The following is a 25268-nucleotide window of genomic DNA, read 5'->3' as shown; positions in this document are numbered from 1 at the left end:
CTCAAATATTCAAAGTAGAACAATTTATTAACAACAACATTTTACAACAGTGTTTTCTCTTCAACTAAGCTTCAAGATGCACGTGGAACTTGCAGGTAAAGGACTGACTGGGTGTAGAAGACTTACAGATCATTTAAAGCATGCCCATTTCATGGCAGCTGCTTTCAGACTGATCACGGTCAGCTTGCCTGCTTGTTTAAGAAACAAAACCACTTAATACAGGTGTTTCTTAAATTGATTTCCTAATAAAAATGAAATTTTAGGGACTGTAGTCATCTGAATATTATGCAAAGATCTGAAAAGGATTAAGTACAAGTAGATTACACCCAAGTGATGCGATTGCAAATTCAAGCTGCATTAAGCTGGTATTGACAAAGCAGTACATGTGCATATGGCACCCCAAGTGTTCTTTGATGATATTGCAATCAAAAGGTGTGTGGCTTTGGTAGAAGAAAAAGCAACTGGGTAAAGACAATTCCATGCTCAATGTGTCTCTGTACAGTTTATTTTACAGGAGATGAGATGAGCACTGTGGTGCATATAAACTTGCAGAACAATATAGGAAAATACAGTTTAACCATATGAAATTGTTTTACAGTAAGACAGAAAAATTATGTATAGGAAATGCCTTCAACACTGAAGGACAAGATCCACAGCTGACATAAAGTAGCTTCCACCAAACTCTGCCAGTTTACCCGAGCTGAAGATCTGCCCCTTAAATCTTTTCTGCATTCAACTTCTTAAGTTCAGTAAGTGATTCCTTCATGTATCCTTATGGAACAAAAGCCATCCTATAATTTGCACAATGATCCAAGATTTACTAGTTACCCAGACAGAGGCTGCATGATACATAAACTATTTAAGGGGTCTATTCAGCCAAAATTTATGGAAAGTTATAAAATTTTGGTTAAACATCTTTAAAAATAAGTCATTAGTACTGGCAAAAGACAACTTTCCTAGAAATTTAGAAGTATTTAGCAAAAGTTACACAAAAAGGACCAAATAAGCAACTTTACTTTAGTAGAAAACTCTGTTTTAGTGTATGACTGGTGATCTGGCCCATCTTTGAATCCCTGCTGTTAGAATGTCTGCAAAACTGTTCGGTGGATTTTTCACACTGTCTTGGGCTGCCGAAAGAAAGGAAACCATCTAAAGAGGAGAAGAAAATATTTGTCGAATACTAGTACCTGCTTTTTTCGTAACGGTTGCTGTCCCTAAAGAGTGTTTTTGACCTGCTGGAGTAAAAGAGTGGTAAATGGACATCCAAATTCTTTAGGCTATTCTGAAAATCTCAGCCATCACAACAAAAAACTCCAAAGGAACAAGGGATTTCAGGTCAAGAGTTCCCCAATTCAAATGACTAAGATTGTCATGACATGCAGATGTGAGATCCCCGAAATCACTATTCGGCTTTAGACTTCCAGTAACAGAAAATTTCTTCTCAGCAACTGCTTTAAAAAAAAGAGTGAAGTTTTTTCATTTTACACAATAAAGGCCTACTTAGGCCCCAAATGCCACTTACTCAACTATTTTTATGCAGAATTCCCTGCTTATTCTACTGAGACCCCTATACTGAAGGATGTGTCAGAAGATTAGGTTAGCAACGCTCCTTCAATGCAGTTGCTTTGAAGTCTAACATTTCCTACTCCATTTCCAGTATTTAGAATTTAGGATGACTGTGCTGGACAGTAAATGATCAGTGAGACACAGGCGGGTCTACTGGATACGTGGATGTCCTAAAAGAGTGCACAGTGCAGAGCAAGGAAGGAGAGTTGAGAATCCTGCACAGATCTGTGCATACTGGCTGCTCCTGAGTTTCAGAAATTTGTAGGTTGAATCTGTATATTTTACATGCTTGTAGCAGATACAATTTAAAGAGGCACTTCAAGGGGAACTACTAGCAGAATTTTAGTAGGGTTGTGATACAAGCCATTACTCAGTTACTTGTTAAATCAGTAGCCCTGAAAGACTGCATATATTCAAATTATAGTCTTGTCCACTCACTGAACCTGAATACAGCAGCTGAAAAGCTTTTGTTCTGAATATCCACTGAGTTTGTCTTTTACGACACACCTGAAATAGTTCAACTTAATGTAAGTTGAGGGAATTAAATTTGAATGTCTCATATTTATGTATTTTTTCTGTAATTATTATGCAGTTAACCTAAGACTTACTTTTTATTGGTCTATGAAAGATTTTATCCATGTACAATTCTTAGAATCAGATGCATCATTAGGCACAAAAGGTTTCTGCCTTGAGGAATGCATGGAATTGGAAATTTAAGTCAAATTGTGCTATGTGTTGGTCCCTTCAGAAAAAATGTCCAGGAAGAAAAAATAAGCTGTGACTAGCACAAAAAGGAGTCATTGCACTTCCAAACCCGGTGGCTGGTAAGAAAAATCCAAAACAAAAACCAAAATAACCCCTCCAAAAAGCATGCTCTTACCACTCTCAGAGAATATCCAAAAGCATGAAGTTTGGTCAGCACATTAAAGCAACAGAGACATTCTATGAAAACTTGAAATTAAAGATTCTGAAAACTGGTGTATCTCAGTGATGGAGGGTTGGCTATAGTAACAATGAAGAGGAAAAAACAAGAATTGAAAGATGCACATTTATATGAATAAGACCTACTATAAGACAAAGTAATGAATATTATTTATACAATAGTGCTTCTCAGGAAAAGACAAGGATTTGCTGACAGGAAAGACTTCATCACCATTACGCAACAGAAAGACTGTGTGCTCCAAGCTCCTGGAGAATACCTGCACGCCAGGCTTGACACGTCTCCGCCTGACTTACGGTCAGTTCAGTGCAAGGGCACAGGACATCACAGTGCTGCCAAATGCCAAAAAACATTCTGTAGTCACCAGTGTGACATTGCCACATAGCGGTCTCCCGCTGGCACAACCAGGTGCTAGTTGGAGAGCCCTGTATCAAGCAAGAGATACAAGGGAGCATTTCATCACTGATTTTCATGTGCTAAGCAGAATTCAGAGTGATGAGCCTGTTACTGGACCCGTCAGGGTCTAAGGAAGACGAGTGCCTCGTGTTGAGAAGCTCAAATGCCACTGGGGCAGCTAAATGTTTTCCTGCCCTATGTGTCTGTTTTTAATTTGAATCTGCCTGTGACTACTGCCCACCTGGTTAAGTTAAATGTGACCAGCAGGCTCCTCTGGTAAAATGTCAGACACCTCTGCTGTGCAAAGAAGGACGCCCGTCAGCCGTTCCCTGCCACTGTACGAGTATGGGAGGAATGCCTACACAGCAAGAACCATTCGCAGCAATGCTTCGGCAACCTCTGGGACCTCATTCTCCTATTTCAACACATGCTGGGCAGCAAAAAGCCTACAGACTTTCCAGAAAGGTCTATGATCAGGAAAGCCCATTATTTTGAAAACTGCCTTTTTGACGCTGTCTTTTGAAGACGTAGTTCTCGCAAAGCAGAGATGTAAGGGTGACCAGGACTGCCTCCAGGACACCAGACTCTGACTGTCATCTCTGGGAACAGACCCAGCAGGCTGCACTAGTGCAAAAGAGCATGCTAGCTACTATAAAATGGCAAATATGTTTTCAATTCAGAAGGAAACAATCAATTGATCACACAAAGAAGTCACATCTACTCATTCCAGGGGGACCTTCAAGGTGCTGGTCTGGATTTCTTAAGGTGCTTGATAGCGAAGGACCCACCTGGGTAAGCAGTGCTCTTTTTCTCCCTGTGTGTGACTGAAGAAATAGATGGACAGAGCTACTTTTTCACTTCATTTTGGATTTGGGTTTTTACAGCTGCATCAGAAGGTGAGCTGTAGGCCCATGCTCTAGAGCTGCGCTCCTACCAAAGCTTGACACAGGGTCACTCATGGAGCTGTGGGGAACTGCACGTATAGCAGCTAGATCTTATACATTAAGTATTTGAGGTTCTCATTTCTTAATGTTTACCTTACAGATGTACTCAATGACTAGGGAAGAAGAGGCTTGTGCATTTCTGGTTTTTAGCCTGATTTTCAAAGTCTCTTATCACCTACATGCTCCCTGTTGTGTTCCAAGATATCTGAGTGCCGAGCACTTCCAAAGAGCAGGTGAAAAGAAGAGTGCACATTTCTATATAAAGAGTCTAACTTGCAGCAAATATTTAAATAATGACATTAAAAACAGGGACAAATTTAAAGAGGTTCTGAGAGGTCTAAGAAATTATGACTGCTACTAAGCATGTAAAAGTTTCCTGTGAATGCTTTACAGAAAATTCCTGTTAGAAAAAAGAAAAAAAAAAGAGGTGATCTGAGTGCAGTTCACTGTCACAAGACAGCTACACACACTGACATTACAGCATGGGGCTGTCAGTTAAACAAAAAGCAGCTAATTCTGCAACACGAAACTGCGCAGATGCATAAAGGGTAAAGACAACCAGAGCACAAGTTTGCATGCTGCCTGTTATGTGCAGAAGGAAGAACTATTTCAGTGTTTACTGTAACTGTGCAACACGAGGGGGAGCACACCTACCCCACAGCAGCTCTGGCAGGGCTGCAGAGGGGGAATAGTATTCTAGAAACTAACAGGGATTTCCATATGACTTTCACTGCTGTTACAATATTTTAACATTTTAAAAAAAAATTAAAGCTATCTCTAAAGATCCCAGTGTCAAATAATGAAATAACATTCCTATAAGGGAACAACTGAAGTCTTTCAAAAGATGTTCAACACATAGAAGTGATGAACAGATGTGAGTTACAGACATGAGTGAACCTGGAGCAGATTGGAAATCTGAGAATTAGGCCTTTTTGGATGTTGCTCCGTGAAAGCAACTGGAAACTTGCCAGTGATGGGAGAAGAGTGCACTTGGCCCATGTGGTAAAGGACTCATCGTTTTCAGCTCATTAACTCCAACAGGAATCAGCCAACAGCACCGGATCCAAAATGCGTTCTGCTAGGAAATAAGCTGAAAGAATACCTTAGAGAACGACTTCCAACAAGGGCTGTCTATTGAGTAAACTCTGCCAGAAGATGGCTTTGAAGACATAAGCGGGCTGGTGTGGATGATGAATATGAAGTTCTCATTCTGTACGGTAGCTGAGGTTACAGCTGTTAAGCACCTCACCAGCTCTGGCACCAGAGTCAGGACATCCGACAGATTCAAAGCCATAGGAATTCACGAAGCCCTTGAACTCAGACAAGGGCCAAAAGGCTCTGGCTGAAGCAGAGATCACCAGGGAGTCAGAGGCTTGACAGCACGAGACACGTATGTGACAGCATTGCTTAGACAAAGAGGGAGCTCTGCAGGAGCGGCAGGACTCCTGAAACACAGGTGGCTTCAACAAAGACCCAGGCAAGCAGAGCTACCAGATAAGAACCAGAGGCAAATTCTCACTAATTGTACCTCTTCAGGTGAAAGCAAACAGTACTAATCAAAAGCTCACCTTCTGCTCTGTGACCACAGAGCCGTATGAAGATGTAAGACAGCCTCATCACTCAACAAAAAAAAGACTGATAGCTGTAGTGACTAAAATAGTAAAAACTTGCATCAAGTGTGTGAGCCTACCTGCCAGACAAAATGAGACAACCCTTAAGCTCAGTACCTATGGAGGCAAGAGACTTACTTTGCTATTCCTATTAATCAGTTACATTGCAACATCATCATGCTTTTCACATGCTAGCTATTTTAACATAACATGAAGCTTGATCTCGCTCCTGAGATGAAGTTGTTTAGGATGAGTTATTGCATGAGGAAAGACTGGGTTCAACTGCATTTTTGCAACTCAAAGGAAGATAAATAGAGCAATGCTGAAACTCCCAAAGTTACCTTGTTATGAATAAACACGAGGGCAGGCGTCCATGCTTCCCTTGAAACATGCCACTACCTCCTTTGAAGATGCTGTCTGTTCAAGAAGCACAGGGGCTCCAGCACTCCCTGACTTGTAAGGCATCACACTGTCCAGGATCCATCAGCCAGAGAAGTGAATGAGCCAGGTAACACTGATCCCACTGTCTGCAGTGTCGTACCACAAGCGAATATCATCTTTTGCAGGAAATAAGCTGGAAACTGTCTACAAGCAACAGCAAAACTTCCCTAACACTTCCACCAATTACAGATGAAAGTCTTGTTGTAGAGGAAGCATCTCACCCACTGCAGAGGAGCACCGCGCGAGAGTTTGCTGGGCCTGGTAAAGATTAACAGCCAGGTACAAGTGCTTTCCTCAGATTATCGAACTGAAAAAGAGATACAGACTCCATCAAAAGAATTATCGTTCTGTGTAGCTCACACATTCCTGCAACATTTAAAATGGACCAAAAATTAGAAGTAGGAAAACTGTCCGGAAATAAAACAAAAGGGAAAAAAAAAATTACCAAAAAATACAATGGAGAATTGAGAGCAGCTTAAATACACCTTAGCAGGGGAATGAAAGAACATTTCAGTCTTCAGAGAAACCGGTGCTAATGGACAGTCTTTGCAGTCCAAAATAGATAAAATAACAAACATCTTTAAAGAAAAAGGAAAAATAAAGTGTAATTAATAACAGATTATTTCAGGTATTAAGGAGAATACTGTATAAAGTGCACAACTAGCTTGGTTTTGCAATCAAAACAAGGATGTGGTGAGGTGTCGTCAAGATTGCTCATTTTAATTTATAATACAGCTTAGAATACAGGGGTTGACCTGAGATGCAGCTCTTAAGTACTCCAGTTATTTTTGACCATTGAAATTTTGAAAGCTCACCCTGCACCTGTGATTTAGGAAAAAAAAAAAAGACAAAGTGCCTGTCCTCTGAAGTGCATCGTAGAGATAGGAAAAGTATACATTGGTATGCCAAAAAACTTAACAGGACAGAGAGTGAATCAATAGAAAGACTGAGAAAGATAGATCATCATGAAACTTCCCTGCTTGAGCAGCAGAAGAGGAGTTTAGGGAAGCGTACGTACTCTAACTGAGCTCAAGGACTACACGACGCTTAGGCAAACCATGTTTCATTTGTATTGCAATGGTCTTTGCAGGAACAGTGCGCTGGATGCTTCCAACACTGAGAATAAAATAGTAGTCGCAAATTCAGAAGTGTGTAATGGAAGTGCAGTAAGGGAGGTGTGACACCAGGAACAGTGATCCTGAGCACACAGTGGTCATGGCATTGCACCTGCCAACGTGCAAAGGTTTATAAAGGTTGATGACGCAGCAGAGAAGTGGTTCTAGAGGCATTTGCAAGACAGGAACGAATCTATACTGGTAAAGAGATGGCTGAGAAAAAGGCAACAATAGGAAAATGCAACAGAATTCAGTTTGAAATAAAAAATCAGAAAAATAATCACTGCAGCAATATTAAAAATGTGTTTCAGATAAGACTTCTCTGTGTCTCAGCTTGTATTTGTAAAGGGGAATATTAATTCTCAATGATCTAATCACAGCACTTTGAGGATGGTGAACAAAAACCTAGAATAATACTATAACAAAAGAAGGATGCAATTTTGGTGCTGGGGAAAAAAGGATGGTAACAATGAGATAAAGTGGAGCATAACTGTGGATCAAATGAAACAGTATGGTTTGGGAAATTGTAGATAACAACACAGTAAACACTGAGTAAAGGCCACAGTGGTGACAATCAAGGTTTCTGCTGGATCTAAAGCAAGAATCTTAAGAATCTTGGCATTGTATGAAATGCTGAAAAATATATTAACAGCAACACTGAATAATCAATCAGAAATAACAGCAGGAGAAGAAAATGAATACCTTTTCAAAACCAGTCTCCAAACTATGTAACACTATGTGCCAAGAGCAGTGTTGAATTTTTGGTAGTTTGCGGTAAGGGTAACAAAGGGAAAACCTAAGGTTAAGAATCTGATGGTGCAGAAGTGCTGGGCACCTACATCTACATTTAATGCAATCTAGCATCACAGATTCATGGCATCTTTGAAAATCAGGCTCTAAAAAGATAAAACCCACAATTTAGCTGGACAAATTTGGTAATTAAAAATACCTAAAGGCTGTGATATTCACCTGAAGGAACCAACAAAGGGCAATTTAAATCTGGATCCCAAATAAAATGTTAGAGGACACCTTGCATAAGCAGGAAAGGTTTTGAACATCTCATTTATTCCTTGGTATATAACCTCTTTCTGTCATTGAGGGCACTCAGACAGCTAATGAGGTAGGTATAGCACACCCAAGTCTTTCCTGATAAATAACGGTGATGGTAACACTTTCAACCTTATTGATTGGTCTAGAACAGAAATCATGATGATAATGGGTTTATGTATCCCTGAGAGGGAGTATAAAACAGGAAGAACAGGAGTCTTCTCCATAGATTTTGGGAGAAGGGCCATCACTTCACTGCCATGGTGGGAAACTGTTTTATGAAATAAATGTATTCGCACAACATTGCTGTGAGATACGTGTGTTTTATAGATGGGGGAGCCAGAGAAGTTAATTGACTTGCCTATGGCCACGAAAGCAGTCAGTGCCAGACCTGGGATTCATGATCAGGACTTCCTTGCCTCCTACATCATGTTCAAACAGTTATCTACTTGCTGGCCAGAGGCTCACTGCATGGTTGTTCTAACATACTGTATAAAGATAGTCATGCAAGGGATGTAGCACAAAGTCACTGAAGAACAGAGCTCTCTCTGTACCAGAAAGCAGATTTCTTCTGGAAGCTGCGTGCAATTGGGAACCTCTGGTGGGAAGCACACATCTGGTTTCTTCACCCTGGAATGTCTGGTGTTTAAGGCTTAGCACAATGAGGACCATTTTAATGACTAAATGTAACAGAGAGAGCCCATACAGGCATAAATTACAAGGTGTCTGGTAGTGGAACAACCTTTTCCCTATGCTCTTCTGACCCATAAAAAACAAACATTAGCCTGGTTAATTCAGTGGACTCATCACATACAACTATAGATCAGTCTATATTTCCATGTCCACAGGTCGGATATCTCCAGTTTTGTGTTCTTTTACCCACAGTTCCCTGTCTTTGGCAGGATCCACTTTCCGAAGCAACTGATCCACGAGCTCTACTGTCTAAAACGAACAAAACAAGAATCAAAATGTCAAGGGCGCATTTCAAGCAGAGACAGTCATTGCTCTGAAGCGTAGAGCAGCTATGGGCACGCCTACGTTGCATTTGCAGACAAGTAAGAACTGCACGTATGTGAGACTCGGTGGACAACAGCCAGATCTGAATGTGAAGCCTCGCAGCAGGAAGCAGAGAAGAGGCAGACTTTAACGTCAAGCAGAGACAGGCTTCCTATGCCAGGCATCGGCCAGTCGGTCTCTGACTCCTGTCCTGCAATCCGTACCTTACACCAAATACAACCATGTACTGAGGTTGGCATTCATCCCCTGTATTTTAATATTTGAAAACTAGCCAGTTTTTTAGTAAGAAAAAAATATATACTCCCTCCCCCAACAGTGAAACTGTTTACCATCTTCCTTGCAAGAATAGATGACCTCAAGGAGTAGTGCATCATGCTGGGAGAACTAATAATGGTTCATGCTGGCCAAACGTAATTCAATTCATTGTGTCTCCCCAGCAAAAAGCTGTGATCCAGCAGTATGAAATGTAACTAGGATCAGAGAGTCTTGGAGGAGCAAGGCTGTAGAGTGGCAGTACAGTACTGCTGCAAACTAACAAGCTGACCACATACACTTTTCACATCTCCTTTTGATACAGATCAGTCAGATCAGGATAGGGACTGTTCTGCTCAGCTGAAGTGCAGTAAAGACCAAAGGGACCAAACAAAAAGCAGACTTACACTTTGGTTGAACATGTCTGTCTCATGCCGCAGCTGTGTATACTGGCAAAGATGCTGCCGAATCATCTCCACCCTTTCAACTTCTAGTCTCTCAAGCTCCTGGACACGAAGAAAAACAAGTCCATATTTTTCTTGGAAGCTGAGCTTGAAGGCCCAGAGAAAGGATGACACACGAAAGGTTGCCAGTCAGTGCAATACTACCCCAGGGTCACGCTTTGGGGCTGAACTCTGTGGTTGCACATCCCTGTGATTTGCAGAGAATCTGAGACAGCAAGCAACAGAAGTCACTTCAGCCTGAGCCTAATAACAGAAAAGAAGGTCGAAACCTTTCCAAACCTGAGACAACCAAGGCACAGAGAGGAGCTACTGTCTTCAGGGATGCTGCAAGCAAGAGGGAATCCGTTTCCTGCAAGAAGCTTTGCATGCTTTGTTGCTAGCTCCAGAAGTTACAGTGGTTCCTTGGGGAAGCAGGAGACCACGTTGGGGCGTATGGCTCAGAGGGCCTGACTGCCTTCGGTCTAGCCAGACACCTGTAAGAGCAGTTTTATCTGTTCAGCAGATGATGAGCTGGGACAAGTCTGCACCTCACTCAGCTGGCAGTAAGCAGACCCCAGCAACCCTTTAGTTGAAAAGGCAGGTGATTTCCAACTTTCCTCCTGATTTCTTCTGCCTCCCTCTTCTCCTGGATTCTGACATTATACCCCAAAATTTGCATTTAGTCCCTCCTTGTCCATCTGAGCAGCAGCAGTGGAAGCAGCATGCTATGGAAGTCTGCCTTTAAAGACATATACTGTAATGGACTTCGCTGTTTTACTAGAAAGCTCTGTATTCACAGGGACATCAGTGTGGCCAAATCTTAAAAAACCTGCCTTCAGAGGGCATTTCTGGTGTCCATCATGGTGGAATGCAAACTGAGCACATACAAGCAGGCAGGCTGCTACATTGCCTTCCCTGTGCTATCTGCAATTTGTTAAACGTCTTTTGCGAAACAGATCCTTCATTACAGCACAAAAATCTCAGGTGGCAGACTACCTGCCTGGGGAGGAAGAAGAACAAAGGAGCTATGGTATGGACAGGACTGAAATAGACTGAGCTCCTATTACTGTTGCTGGTTGATGTATTGCCCTTATGGAAAAAATGGCCCACTTTGAACTCAGACTCCCTTACTTAGGGCACAGATGCGCAGGACCAGAATGCAGAACCCGGTGTGCTAGTGCTGGTAAGCAGGCCATACGCAGAACATGCATTGTATCTGCACCAGAAACTTCAGGGAGGAAGGTACGCAAGGAAACACAAATCTTCAGACCTTGACTCTCTCGACTTTGTATTGCATATGAACTAATCTGCATCTGAGCTGATCAGATGCAGACTGTTTTTCAATTTAGATTTTACATTCATGTACACCAAGACTTACCTTCAAATGCTCCTCAGCCTGAGTTTCATAACTGACAAACCTGCTGTGCAGCCTGCAGGCTATGACGTCCCTCTTGAGCTATCTACTAGAGCACTTCTGAGTCGTACTTCTCCGGGAGCAAATATGCAGCTAACATATACCTGGCCGTATTGGGACACAGTGGCACTGATGGCCAGTGTCATCTGCATCAGTGAAAAACCACCAGTGAAGGTGAGAGAAGAATCAGATCCCTTATGTAAAGGAACAACCAACTTTTTCTCTCTTGTTCTGCTTTTGGGAAGATATCTGCCTCCTGGTTTTCCACTCACCCATCTGCCTTTATTTATTTACTGCAGTTTAAATATTGCACTGACACACTTCCAAGTGCTGAGCAATTTATTACCCTGCTTCTTATTAGGAGGAGTTTACACTTTTGTGTTTATCCAATGAGAAAAATACATGCAAAAGACACTTTCATCTCCCACTTTTGAAAGCTATTGGCTGTTATCCAAAAGGGTCCAAGGAATGACATGAGGGAGGAGCCCTAAAGGCAAAGTACAAGTATTTCAAGGAATACAGCACATCAAAGCTGTATCTTGGCATCTTGGTGACTAACCCCAAAGGTATACGCCCTTAGGGTGAATACTGTGAGCTGTGTTATCTTCAGAGAAACAGAACAATACGTAATTAAAGCATGCCTCTTCTGAGCTGGCAATACTCACAAAGAAATCGTAAACTCATGGAATACAAAAATTCATTAATGTATAAATGGATTCAGTGATGTATCACATGTTTTTCCATGTCTTCCTTGTGCATTACTTCACCCTTCCTGGGGACAATTCCAGTGTTCTGGTCCCTAAGCAGCCCTGAACGGGTTTAATGCCTTCTGCAAAGAAACAATTATTTCTTCCTTCCCCTAATGATATGAGTTTTTCTTAGAACTGAGAATGGGCAATACAATGGGAGATTTATCACCCATTTTTTCCCAGTGCTTTGCACTGTAACTAGCTATGAGTGACGAATGTTGTAGGCTATTACAATTTTGGAATCTTATACATGCAAGATGCTACACAGAGTTACATACCAGAGTGGTGGTCACCATTTCCTCAAACCACTTGGACTGGGCTTGATTGTAAAGATCCACGCAGCGCATCAGGTCATCTCCTGAAAAGATCAAGATAGCAACACATTAGTCTTCTCTAGCCCGTGTCAGGGAGCTTAGAAGGAAATTGCAGTTCAGGTTTTGCAGGCAGACCCAGAGGGTTTGAAGGTCAGTCCTGGTGGAGCTGAAGGCAGTTCTGTTACATGGTATTTGTTAGGTGCAACAAAATTTCAACAAAATACATGCACTTGATGTGTGGTAAAAGATCAGGTGATTGGGGTGAGAAAGAATGAGGGGGAAAAGACAAGATTTTGAAAGGAAAATATGAACATTAAGACATTTACAAAATTTACATTAACATTTACAAAATGCCCAGAACTATGAAAGCAAGTTACTTCAGTTAAAAAAAAAAAAAAAGGTCATAGACAGAAAGTTATATCTGAAAAATAAAATAATTAAAATGGGAAATCAATAATAATGAGTTATTGAGCTGCAGGGTAGCAGTGTAGGTGAGACTGCATTCTAAGACGGATCTGTTTAAATCGGGAGCGAAGCGTCAGGCTCAAGCTGTCTGAGATCGAGGGATGCTTATTTGCAACCTCAACCCAGTTTCACACTCATGCATTCTCCAGCCTCTGAAGATGCACGATTCCAGTCGAGCTCTGGCTTCCTCCCATGTTCAGGGCAGTAACACAGTAAGCTGTGATTATTTCAATTTTTTCTTTGTTGCAGGACTCTGCTCTGACAGAGAGGGAAAGGTGGATGGAAAATCTGGAAGGCATGTCTCGGGGATTACTGCTTTCTGACTAGTAAATTCTCTTTCTTCTTTAAACGAGGCTCAGTTACGCTTTCCCTAATGGTTTGATGCCTAAGTTCAGGGCTCAAATTCATCCTGTTTTTTTAGGTGCAAAAAGGTCTTTATACATAAACTGGGGACAAATCAAGCTTGAAGAACAGGACTCCATAGACCAAACAAGTGTCAAAGAAGTAAATGCATCTGGAAGTCTCTCATGGACTTAGAACTTGGGCTGGCAACCAAACTCTATGAAGAAACCAGGATTCGGGGCTTAAAGCTCGGCCATAAGCTTATCCACCCAGACAGGGGATGCCTAGTCTGACATGACAAGTCTGAAATAATGGCTCCCACACTCCAGGAGGCTCCTCAGAAGCCATCTGACTTGGGGTTATCCTCCACCCACCCGAATGAATCTGAGCCACTGTACAGCCAGGAACATGAAAGCCATGAAACACATGAACAGTCCATAGGAGCAGAAAGCAACGCCACGTACCAGTAACAGGTGGGATTGTAGAAGGGCTCTGGTCTAGAGCTCTCTAGTCCTATCGTCCACTTGCGGCAGGCCTCATTTCAAAGCCAGATCACTATGGGCTGCTGCTGTGTGCATCGCAAGCACCCCAGCTGGGCTGCTGGGTGGGACTACCTGCGGGGATAGGGCAAGTCCTCCCCTGCCACACACCCTAACAGTGGCAGAAAGTGGGGGAGAGTGATGGGGAGACTCACACCAAACTCTGGGTTATTCTCATCTGATCTTCAGCTCTCCCTTGCTTGTTTAATAAATATCTATTACAATTTCTGAAGACCCAAGAGAACACAGAGAGGCTGTGAATTTGCAGACAGATAAAGAGCATCTCTCATGGAGCCTCCTGTCACTAACATGTAGCGTTTGTTTCTCCTCAAATGGTTGCCTATACACATGGTCACACTGCAAATGACTCTTCTCAGTCTCCTCAAAACACAGACAGGCTATCCTGAATTTTTAAAAGCCTCAGAACTATGAAGGACCACTTTGCCAAGGAATGGACCTATGAAGGGATGAAACATGGAAGCCCTAGTTAAAACATATTTTCAGTACAGGTACTAACAGAGCTGCACATATCAGCTTTGCGGATCTCAAGAGAGACAGTTCCTGATGGATCCTGTAGAAGTGGCTTGAGCCTCTGTAAAACATGCATAGGTCACATCAAGTAGCTGTGTCCTCAATACAGTACAGCCCACACTACTATATCCTCAGTATCCCTTGAACAGAAATCATTTTAATCACTGAGTAGCAGTGGAAGAAAGACAAGAAGTTCACTTTCAAGGAAAAAGACAGTAATAGGAAGCATAATAGGCACCCACATAGTTGTGGGTGACTGTGATTTAGGAAAGAACCAAAGAAAGAACTATGATTTAAGGAAGAAACATCCTCAGCTGAGCTTCTTTGAATCTGACTTCGAAGAGTTTCACAAACATTGTTATCTCAGCACACTTTCACAAAACAAAAGGACAATTCACCCTCCTTTTACTGTTCTCACCCCAATTATCAAAATCATCATTTTGTGACGTCTGACTTGGAAAAACTGAGCTTGTTTCTTCTGAGGATTTAACACCAAACAGATTTGTAGCATGGTTCACTTTGACTTTGTAGCTACAATATTAAAAACCAAGAACCACGTGGGCGGATGGGCAGTTGCATCCCATCTTGTTCCTGCCATCCGCGGGGCTGCGCTCGCCTCCAGGTGCTGACAGACACAGGTACTCACCCGCCTGAGTGGACTTCCGTCTCGCCTTCTTAATTTCCTCTTCTGTCTTGTTGCTGAGCTTCACCTCTAGCTGCTGTGTTTTCATTTCCAGATCCTTCTGTCTCTCTGTCAAGGCTTTCCGGGCCTTGGAGTAATTAAAGAAGAGTCACATGTTTTAGAGGAAAAGAGCTGCCAGCTGCTTTCAGCCATCTATGACTCCTCCATACAAGTATTTGTCAGTAAGAAGTCAGGGACTTTGCATACAACTGGGTCCTAACTGGGATTCAAGTTCTTAGGACACCATGTGGTGTTCAAAGAAGTGTCCTACCACCCTATAGAAGTTGTCACCAACAAATCACAAAAGCATGTGAACTCTTCATAGGTTCTTAGAAAGGCACAGTACAAAAGGCATCATCAGACTTTCATGTTTCTTAGTAATTTTTGCACTACTTCTGGAAGAAAGGGGAGCTGGAGCTTCTTCCAAATGTCTTAACCAGCATCACCAAGACACCTCTTCCATTTGCTTTTCTTAGGAACTAAATTGTTGAAAGAACTTCAGGTATCTTATAAAATTTATTTTGAAGTACCTTCTGGATTCAATATACAATTATCAGAAACTCTAACAATAGGAACTTTTAGACTTATTTCAGAAAAACTAATTCAGGTTCATGACAACAGCAGTTCGTACTGCAGAAATCAAGAACCTGAGACCTGGTTACAACTGATTATTTAAATTACTTTACTTTAAAGTTCTTCAGGCTTTTGAAACCTGATTTATCAGTATCATTACTGAACTTATACAGGCAAATTAGTAAAGTGTCTTAACAAATAAACATCACTACCACATTTGCATGCTGTCACCTCATTTCCTGAGGTTGCCTAAATACATAAAATAAAAATAACTTGTTTTGCACGGACTTATTATAAAATAGGTCACATCTGTTCTTTATCCAGTTATATTGTTTAAAACTAAATTTGGATGATCATATTTTGTTAGCAGCTTGCAGTTTTCTACAGCCACACCAGCCTGCAAGTTACAGTGCTCTTGAGGCATTACTTGAATTTTTTCAATTTGCAGTTTTAAAGACCCTGTACTTGGTTCGGCAGGTCGCAAGAGGGAGCTGCAGGAAAGCAATCTGGTGAGAAGCTGTGTGCTTCATCAGGCACACTGCAGACACAGCTTTTCCCTTTTTTTATTCCTTCTTCTCAAGGCTATTCTAATTCATTCTTTTCAATATTCCTACTGAGGACTGTATTTCTTTGCAGGTATGACTGTGAAGAACTTACTGTTTTGCAGAAAAATGCCTTCCCTACATACATACAGTCTAATAACCTTGTGTATCCTGCAACAATTCTGTCCCTGTGCGAACTTTCTCATGTGCACTCTGATCTTTAATGAAAGCCCAAACAACCTTCTGGGTTGACTAAGCACGGTATTTTCCTTTCCAACTTACACCCAAGAGCAAACCGCATGAGGATACCGTTTGGCACAAGCATCTTGGCAGCCGAGGTATGGGTATTCCGTTTCCTGCCAGCTGCTGATAAGAGAGCACTTTTTGTGGGTATAACTCTCCCTAAATCACAACCTCAGCTACCTACTGGATGTTCATGTTAAAACAGCCCCTGATGCTAGGGTGCTGCTGACGTTTGCATTTTTCAGGTGAGGATGTTTGCTGTGAGGCACAGAAAACAGGAACTGGGAGAGGGTTTGTGACTTGCCGTGCCAGGTTCGAGCTGCCTTCCTTGGCCATCTGCTTTTGGCCACTGCACGAGAGGATACTGAGCCAGGCGAGCCTTTGGCCTGACCCTGCTGCTATTCTAAGGCAAGGTTTTTTAAATTTTGAGGGAAATATACGTGACTTCCAGATGCACACGAGCAAGGAGTATTTTCATCAATGTGTTAGAAATATATTGTCCCAAATTGGGAAGGGGAGGATGAAAAAAAAAGCCAGTTCAGTAGTAATGTGTTAGCCCTGGATGTAGCCAGCTTCCCAAATCTCAGCTAAGCAGCAAACCACATCAGGGGCCTGGCAAAGCATAACTAACAGCAGAAAGCACTCAGCAGAAACCTTTGTGGTTCTTTGTGGCAGAGCAGAAACTTTTAAAGGGGCAGCTGCTTTTCTGTCCAAACCAGCAGTATCTCATAAACTCTCCAGTTTATTCTCTGCTCCCACCTTTTCAACTGCTGCGTAGCGGCTGGCCAGATGCTTCCGTAAGTCTGCAATATGGTGGTCACACTTCTTCATGTCTTTCTTAAAGTTCTCTCTGAAGTTGAGCAGGGGTTTCTCTACCTCACTCTGAAGCTGGTAATGAAAACAAAGGAAGAAATGGCAATAATGAGGAGCCGGGCAGTAATTCCTAGCTCTTCTGCTGAGCAGAGCTCAGGACAGAGAGGAAACAATACACACACTGCAGCCAAAGGCAATGGCATACAGCAACACTTCTCTTCCCCAGGAGAGCTCTGAGTGAAGCTACCGCAAAACTCAGCTCTTCGCAGGACAGCTCTGTTAAGGGAGTATTTACTGAAGGGAGCAAAAGGACAGAAATCTTGTCTTCCTCTCTCCCTGTTAAATCATCTCTCTCTTCTTACACATAAGATCAAACTGCAGGCAATATCCAGAGCACTACTTGAGGTGCTCTGATTCTGGCCTAACTGATGCAACTTGCTTAAAAACACCAAAGTACACAAACTAAAGCCACTAACCCTGACTGCAATAAGGTCAGTCAGTGGACCATGGTGACACGTCTGTTTCTTGTATAGTGAAAAGAGATCCAATAAGGGCACATTTTATTTATTTCTGTCAAGTATAAGGGAGCCTAAAGAGAAGCCTGAATATTTAGTTGAAACTCTTTAAATAGTGGCAAGAAACCACTGAAATGAACTCAGGAGAGATCCATAAAGACCGCACATGTGACTTATCTCTTACAAGCAGGACTTGACAGTTGGTAATACTCAACTCTGATAGAGTTTGTATCATATTGCTCTTTGGCCTTCTGATACACAGTTTTGACATCTAGGAAGTGTACTCTGAAAGGATACAGATATTTCACCTCCCTAGAAGCAATCAAATACTTCCTTGCTATCGTCCCTCCTGTGGGGATGCCGGACTCCATCAGTGCAGGTGAGTTGGGTCCATAATCACCTAACATGGCCCACAGTGGAGCAGTAACAAATAGTCCCTGAAAGCAAGTATTTTCAACCTTTCTCCAGTGCTATTTTAATGGAGAAGGAAACTTCATTCAGTCTCAGTACAGCCTTTTAATGGAGAGAGGCTACAAAGACAGCCAAGGCCCTACAGCACACATCCTAGAGAGGTTTATTTAAGCCTAAAGCAGATGAAGACTTGTTTAGGCAGTTGAAGACTGGCACCACAGTGATCTAATAAGGCCTACAGCTATCTGAAGGTCAGATGCAAGGGTAACAGAGCCAAATTCTTCTTTGCAGGGCCAGGCAACGTCACACAGACAACTGAGTATTGGGAGGTTCAGGTTAAATGTAATTTAAAAAAAAAAAGAAATCGCCAGAATGATAGCTGGGCACAGGAACCGGTTGACCAGAGAGGTTGTGAAATCTCTGTCCTTAGAGATATTCAAGACTCTGCTAGAGAGTTTAAATGTAATTTTAAAAAAAAAAAATCGCCAGAATGATAGCTGGGCACGGGAACAGGTTGACCAGAGAGGTTGTGAAATCTCTGTCCTTAGAGATATTCAAGACTCTGCTAGACAAAGACGTAGCTGACTTGATCCACTGTGGGTGATAGTCCTGCTCTGACTGGCGGGGTTGGACTAGAAAATACTGGACAATATTTTTATGACAGTCTCATCAGGATGGCCCCCAGGCAAGCTAATAAAGACCTGTTCACAACTCTGTGGTCCAGCATGGTTAGATAAGCTCTCTCAAGAACAGAGGTACAAACGGATAGCTGTGCCAGGAGCATGTGTCAATGCTCAACAAAACAAGAACTGGAACAGAGAGAAGTTCAGGGTGGCTTCAGTGAACTCCAGAAGCAATATATTACAATTGACAGAGAGGTCTGTGTCCAACGGAGTTTGAAGTAGCTAAACAGTCTGCATGCCCTTCAGACTGCTCCATTCATAAATGGATTAACCTGGGTAAACAACCCAACATGAGTCAATCATCCTCAGTGGAAGAAGTGGCAACCTGACTCACCTGACATAACTAAGCATTGCTGTGAAAACCCTTATAAAAATCCCCAGGGGCACGGACACACCAAACAGGAGGGCATTTCACTGGTATTTCTACTTGCCTAATAGAAAGTAAAGATATTTGTTTATTTCACATGGTTTGTGTGGGACGGGAAATTCTGAGATCCTCATAAAGATGGGAAATGCATCATCAGGAGGCTCAAAATGTAAACAAGGCAACTGCTTTCTCCAGTTCTGTGTTCTGGGAATCAAAGAGGCGGACTTCTCAGTGAAGGCAAGCATCTTTCCTCTAGCATCATTATCCTGCTTGAACTTCCACCTTGCAAGAGGTACCAGAAGCTATCAAAATACTCACATGTGAATGACCCAGGCTTTTAAATGTTGCATTATAGTTGGCCATATTTATTCTTTTTTCTTTTTTTTTGCTAGAAGATCTTGCTAAAAGACTTTTGAATGCATGCAATAGATGAAAAAACCATAAACTACTTTCCTAAGATGAAGAGATTTAAAGCACCAGTGTATACAGACAACTCTGACACTTACCCATCACTGAATGGGTGAGATGTGACAAAGGACTTGAAATCTCAAGAAGTTTCCTAAAAGAAGTTATCAGGTATAGAACAGAGACCCTGTACCTCTGTACCAGTATGGTAGAGACTTAGGCAGAAAGACAGAGACATAGGGTTAACCACAGTATTAGATGCTGGAGAAACTACACAGCTGAGTTATCAGAAACCACACTTCAAAAATTCCTCTGATTTCACAAGTACTTATTTTTTCCTTTGCTCCATCAGCACCATTTCCAGAATGGCTGGTAACACACGATCATACCCAGGACAGCCCACCATGATTTCAACTAGCACAACATGTGTGCACCTTCTCTTCCAGCAGAACTCACCTCCTGGAGCTCAGTGAGGGATAATCCAATAGCTGGAGAAGAGGTTCAGTGCCATGATGGCCTTCTTGAAGGATTCCTCGTGTGCATGTATCTACAGCTGCCATGCCAGTCTGTACAGGCATTAGTAGTGTAATAATATTTTATGTTCCGAGTGCCATGAGAGGGCTGTCACCTTCTCCGATCTGTTCATGACCCCCAATGTAACAGTGCTGTGAAGGACTGTCACAGAAGTTGTTCAATGCCGTCATGGCTGGTGTTTATGTTCGAATATTCTTGGTGTGCTCTGCACTGTACTGACTGCTTTGTGTCAGCACTGACTGGTTTCCTTTGACTATCAACGAGAAATATAATTACTACTTCTAAGAATAACTTCTCTGATAGCAATAATCAATATGTTTAAAAGCATACTCTCTTAATAAAAGAAAGCCGGAACTAGGAACTCCCAAAGCAGGTACAGGAACAGTGAGGAGAGTTCAGAGGATGCTACAGGAGTTTCTGTGCAGGGTTTAAAGAAAAGTAAAATAATGAAAGAACCGCTATACATTGCCTGCCTACACGCACAAACCACTCCAGGGTGCATTTCTTCCTCCTGGAAAACAATACGAGAGGACAACGGGGAGCAAAAAGTATTTCACTAATTACAGCCCTGAAGCAGAAGTTCGAAGCAGAGCAGTGGGTTACCAAGGCAGCGGCTGGTTGCCTGAGTAACCTCTGCATAATCGCTTACAAACAGTGTAGAGCTATAATTTTCCTCCAGAACATGGCTGTTGTGCTGAGATATCTGCCACTGTATTGAACCTGATCACCCACAGAGGTTAACATAATGTAACAGGACGCAAGAGTATGTCACATGTGGTGGAAAAAAACAGATAAATACCATAATTTGTATAAGAAATCTGCTTGGGCACCACTTGAGAGAAGATCCAAAAATAACATGAAGCAAGTTCCCAGTGCGCTTTTCAGACAGGCTAACAATACAAAGAAGTCAGAGTCCTGGTTCTCTTCCTTCCAGACAGATACAGTAGATTCTTGTTGGGAAGGCAAATATTATTTTTTATTTCTTCCTCTACAGAAGTAATCCGTACAAGCTCTAGGTAAATTTACTTGAACAGGCTGGAACTTAGAGCCCTAGGTGAATAACCTCTAGAATCAGTTTTCCTTCTTTTTTATGAAAAATTAAGGCTAGATGTGTTTTAACTTAGTCAACAGGTAGATTAAATAAACTATGATTTTGGAGGAAGAATGGATAGAGTTTCAGTAAGTTTGTTCACCAACTTATTAATTCTTCTAAATTTGTACCATATGCACGTATATTTTCCCCACTAACAAGCACTGAAGGAAGATCCACATCAATTACAGGGCAAAAATCTTTGCAAAAGGAAGAACTATTTACCTTAGAAGAAAATTTGAGATGAACCTCTGCTTCATCAGCTAGACTCTTCTTTAGCTGAGCCCAAGCCTCTCCTAGTGTGCTGAAAGAACACAGAGCGACAATGATCAATGCTCTGTCTTCTGCACGTCCTCCCAGCGAGATTTGTCAGATGGTGTCATATAGATATGGTACAACGCTTTGTACCCTATCATGCTCAGCAAAATCACGGAAAAGTGATAGCAGAAATCTAAGAAGATAACCGATCTCTGTGACCAAGGCAGAATTATACTGGCATTGTATGTAGCAGATCTTTGAAAACACTGTTCATAACGATCTCCAGTTACAGAGATGCCACAGTCCCCATAAACAAGATACTTCAGTATCTTATCCTTACCATAGCCAAGATTTTCTTTTCTAATCCTTAAAATAAATCTTCACCAATGCAGTCTTCCCATTGCCTCTTCTACTTTACACCCTACCTTTGGTGAACAGATTATTCTACTTCTCCTCGGAGAAGCCTTTCAGTATTTGAAAATTAAGAGGTTTTTTTCTCCACCTTCTTTTTCCTTCAGACAAATTATTTTCTAGACGACGGCAGTTTAGGTACGCTCCTCTAGACCCTCTCCAACAGCCTAGATTCCTCTTAATGCTTCATAACCAAAACTACGCCATCTTCCAGCAGAAGTCTTCCAGTTGCTAAACTGGTAACAGATTATTTTGTATCAGGCACTCTTTCTTCTACATATCTCAGTATGATTGCTTTTTTAGACAACAGCGTGAAGTTGTTGACGAATAAGCTTGTGATTCACTATAGCCAGATCCTTCTCCCACAAACTGTTATGTAACTGTATCTTTCACATCCTGTGAAAGTATAAAACCTGGTACTTTGTCCTCATTGAAATGCATCTTAGTTTTTTTCCGTTCACTTCTCTAGTTTAACAAAGTAATTCTGAATTGCAATCTTTTCTTCAAATTGTACACACCATCCCTCCTAGCTTTGTCTCATCTCTGACTACAGTAAACCCCTTATTTATTCTATCATAAGTCATTAACAGAAACACTGAAAAAAATCTGGACTTGGGACGAACCTTATGGGATCTCACTCCATAGCTACTTTCTGCACTTTACTTTTTGTAAGTAGCGGGTATGATTTCTTACCTAGTTTTGCACCTTAGGCTTTATTTAGGTCACATTTCTCTTGCCTGCCTACAAGAATCTCTCATTGCAAAAAGCTAAACTAAAATAAGAGCTATGATGCTGATGACTTCTGTTATTCCATCACCAGAGGAATTTAGGTTGATTTGACATTGTTTGTTCTGTATGCATCCACAATAATTGCTCATCACCTTAGTTTTCCGCTGAGTGCTTCTAGAAAGCTTGATGGTTTATTCTACCACTTTGCACAGGTTATATAAAACTGACTGATCTACAATTTCCCTGCTCCTTCTCTCTCTCCCCCACGCCCTTTTCAAAGATAGTCATATTTGTCCCTTCCAGGTAGCCCGAAAAATTGCCTGTCATCTGCAATTTCAAAATAATGATCTGTAATTTCTGACGTTGCTCCAATGAGTTGAGTCCTCAGGTATGGTGTTCATCACAGCTAAACAACCTGAGATTGTTTCACCTAGGTAAGTGCTCCCAACTCTTCTCTTTCCCTAGTCCCACCCTGAGGTCCCCACCCACTGTCCAGTTCTCACTGGTACTATTTTATCTGATCTATTTAAGTAAAGAAGGCATTTCAGTCTGCTAAGCATCTTCTGCATCTCTTATCCAACCACAATGACTTAAATGACCATGGATTGTATCACCTTCTGTGTACGTGCAGCAGCACTGTACTCACAGAAACTTGGACAGAACCATCCTGATACCACAAATAGGTCCCATCTCGTCACCCTCAAGTCGCACTCATATACATGATGGTGGGTCTTCTTACCACCAGAGGAGGGCAGAGGACCCTGGAGGGACAGCCCATACTTTGTGTCAATTCCATAGACTGCTGGACAGCAAAGTTGGAAAATGTTCTGTGGAGTATGAAACCAGCAGTGGTAACTGGTGTGTTCACAGAGCAGTTCACAGGATCCCCCAGCTCACACCTTCTCAGAAATCAGAGGAAGACCATGGTGAATGTTTACTTTGAGTGTGTTAGGCTGCAGTTCCACTTTTGACTCCTTCAAATCCTCCTGTTGGCTGCTCTTCTTCCCTCACTTTTTTAAATGGAATTTTTCCCTTTCCTGGGCCTCACCAATAACCAGGATCTTCTCACTAGCCTCTTCCTGGTCCTAGCCAATTTGGCCACCACAGCACCTTCCATTCCCTCATCTTGCCACCTCTCCAGGCAGAGCACCACCAGGCAGTGTTCCTAGCTCCCTGCACTCTGCTCCATGTCCCCTTCAGTTCCCTACTTCAAGATTTTTTATGATTCGGTCCTCATTTCCTTTCTTTTCATCTACTCTCCCCTAGCTTCCTTCCCCTTCATTTTTTCAGGCATTCCCCCCTTCTCCTATTGGGGGTAGGAGAAAGTGGGAGGAGGATGTGGAAGAAAGCAGTTTAGGAGGCTAACACCCACCCCTAAAGGGGAAAGAAGAACAGAAACTATCATCAGTGTAGGTGCTTAGAGAAGTAACAGCCCAGTTAGCCTCTTGCAATTTCTGTCCTTGCCTACTGGAAGCTGAGCAAACACCTCGTGGAGCTTCACTGCCAGTAGAAACACACTGTGTCAGAACTAGGGTGAAGACAGTCATTTCCAACCTTGGCTTTCAGTGCTTAGGGGGGTTGTGTCAGAACAGAGAGAGCTAACAACTTCTAATCCTTCAGGAGTTGTGTCTTTTCATTATTACCAAAGAATTACAATCTAGTCTGAAGTGCATTGCCTAATACCTTCTTAATAACTTCCAAAGTGTGAATATGCTGTAAATATGGGACAACCTGCTGCTTTTCTTGGAGGGCCAGACCCAAGATGAGAAGAGACTTCTTCCTCCCTCTGTCTGTGCTGCTCCAATTCTACTGGCCTGACTTTATGGATCTACTATCAGCAGTATATATATTCCATATATTCTTCCATATTCAAAGTAATTTAGTACTTATACATGCTAATCCCTAAAGGAACTAGTGCTGGCTAGAACAAGGATAGCATTCCCACATTATTGGAAATGCAAGGTTTTATACAGATATTCCTAAAAATTTACCATGAACATCTTCAAAAGAAAAATATTCCAAAGCAATTCTACCTTCCTCAACACACCCAGGATGCCAAGCTAAATAAACCTCTACTCAATAGGAGAGCTCAGGAAAAATACATGTACCAGTGTGGGAGGAATGCCTTTTATGTTAAAATTGTTGTCTTCTGCAAAAGTCACAGAGACACACTTACCCTTCTTCCTGAGCAGCCAAGGAATTCTGAGACAGTTTGGACAGGTTCTTAGCATATTCCTCCTCAATCTTTATCCTACACACACACACACAGAGAAAATAAAAAGACAGCAGTAAGTAAGCTTTAAGGCAGAAACCCACACACATAATTTAAAGAAATTCTCTGCATTTTAACAGATCTTGCCACAGGAATTTTCCTTTCAGTCTCCAGCGCTTGGCAGCACCAGTTTCAGAATCCATCTCTCCCCTCCATATGCTAAAAATGCAATGGCAAGAGCAGGGATATACGCAGGACAGCATGCGCGATAAAATTAGAAGAAAAAGCTACAGTTCTGGACAGCAAATAACAAGGACAAAGTGTTTCTACTGTGCAACATGGACTGTCTGCAAAACTGGGTTCACTTGAGAAGCATGTGTTTCAGTCTGCTGCTAAACGTGATGTTGCACATCCTTGAAGTGAAGATGAAGGAATGCAGCGATACAGGAGAAATCCAAATGAGGTTTGGGGTGCTGGACTGCACCTTTCCTAGGGACACCGAATGCTTCCTGATCCCCGTTACAGACAACAAAGCGGGTGAAGATGTGGCAGGGGCTTCTGTCACCAACACGTGGTGGTGCAGCCCCTGCCCTTCACCCATCCCACCCACTGCCCTGTCCTTCTCTCCATTCACTCAGCAGCATCACAACAGGAACAGGATCTGAGCTTGCCAGT

The 25268-nt window shown here is 42.1% G+C and overlaps 1 protein-coding gene across 1 annotated transcript in view; it reads right to left on the bottom strand.

Moving 5' to 3' along the window:
• Positions 1-8057: 8057 nt before the first annotated feature.
• Positions 8058-25268, bottom strand: part of GAS7 (growth arrest specific 7) — a 64976-nt gene continuing 47765 nt past the window's right edge. Inside the window, exons 7-14 of the mRNA XM_019473313.1 lie at positions 24558-24632; positions 21744-21836; positions 21209-21287; positions 16925-17053; positions 14772-14895; positions 12213-12292; positions 9736-9834; positions 8058-9001 (exon numbers count right to left, since the gene is read on the bottom strand). Coding sequence (XP_019328858.1) covers positions 8888-9001; positions 9736-9834; positions 12213-12292; positions 14772-14895; positions 16925-17053; positions 21209-21287; positions 21744-21836; positions 24558-24632 — 793 coding nt within the window. The 3' untranslated portion in view covers positions 8058-8887. The remainder of the gene's footprint in view (positions 9002-9735; positions 9835-12212; positions 12293-14771; positions 14896-16924; positions 17054-21208; positions 21288-21743; positions 21837-24557; positions 24633-25268) is intronic.

The sequence above is a fragment of the Aptenodytes forsteri genome, unplaced genomic scaffold (genome assembly GCF_000699145.1).
Source record: "Aptenodytes forsteri isolate BGI_AS27 unplaced genomic scaffold, ASM69914v1 Scaffold311, whole genome shotgun sequence".
NCBI classification, from domain to species: Eukaryota; Metazoa; Chordata; class Aves; order Sphenisciformes; family Spheniscidae; genus Aptenodytes; species Aptenodytes forsteri.
This window is presented reverse-complemented; position numbering and strand designations above follow the sequence as displayed.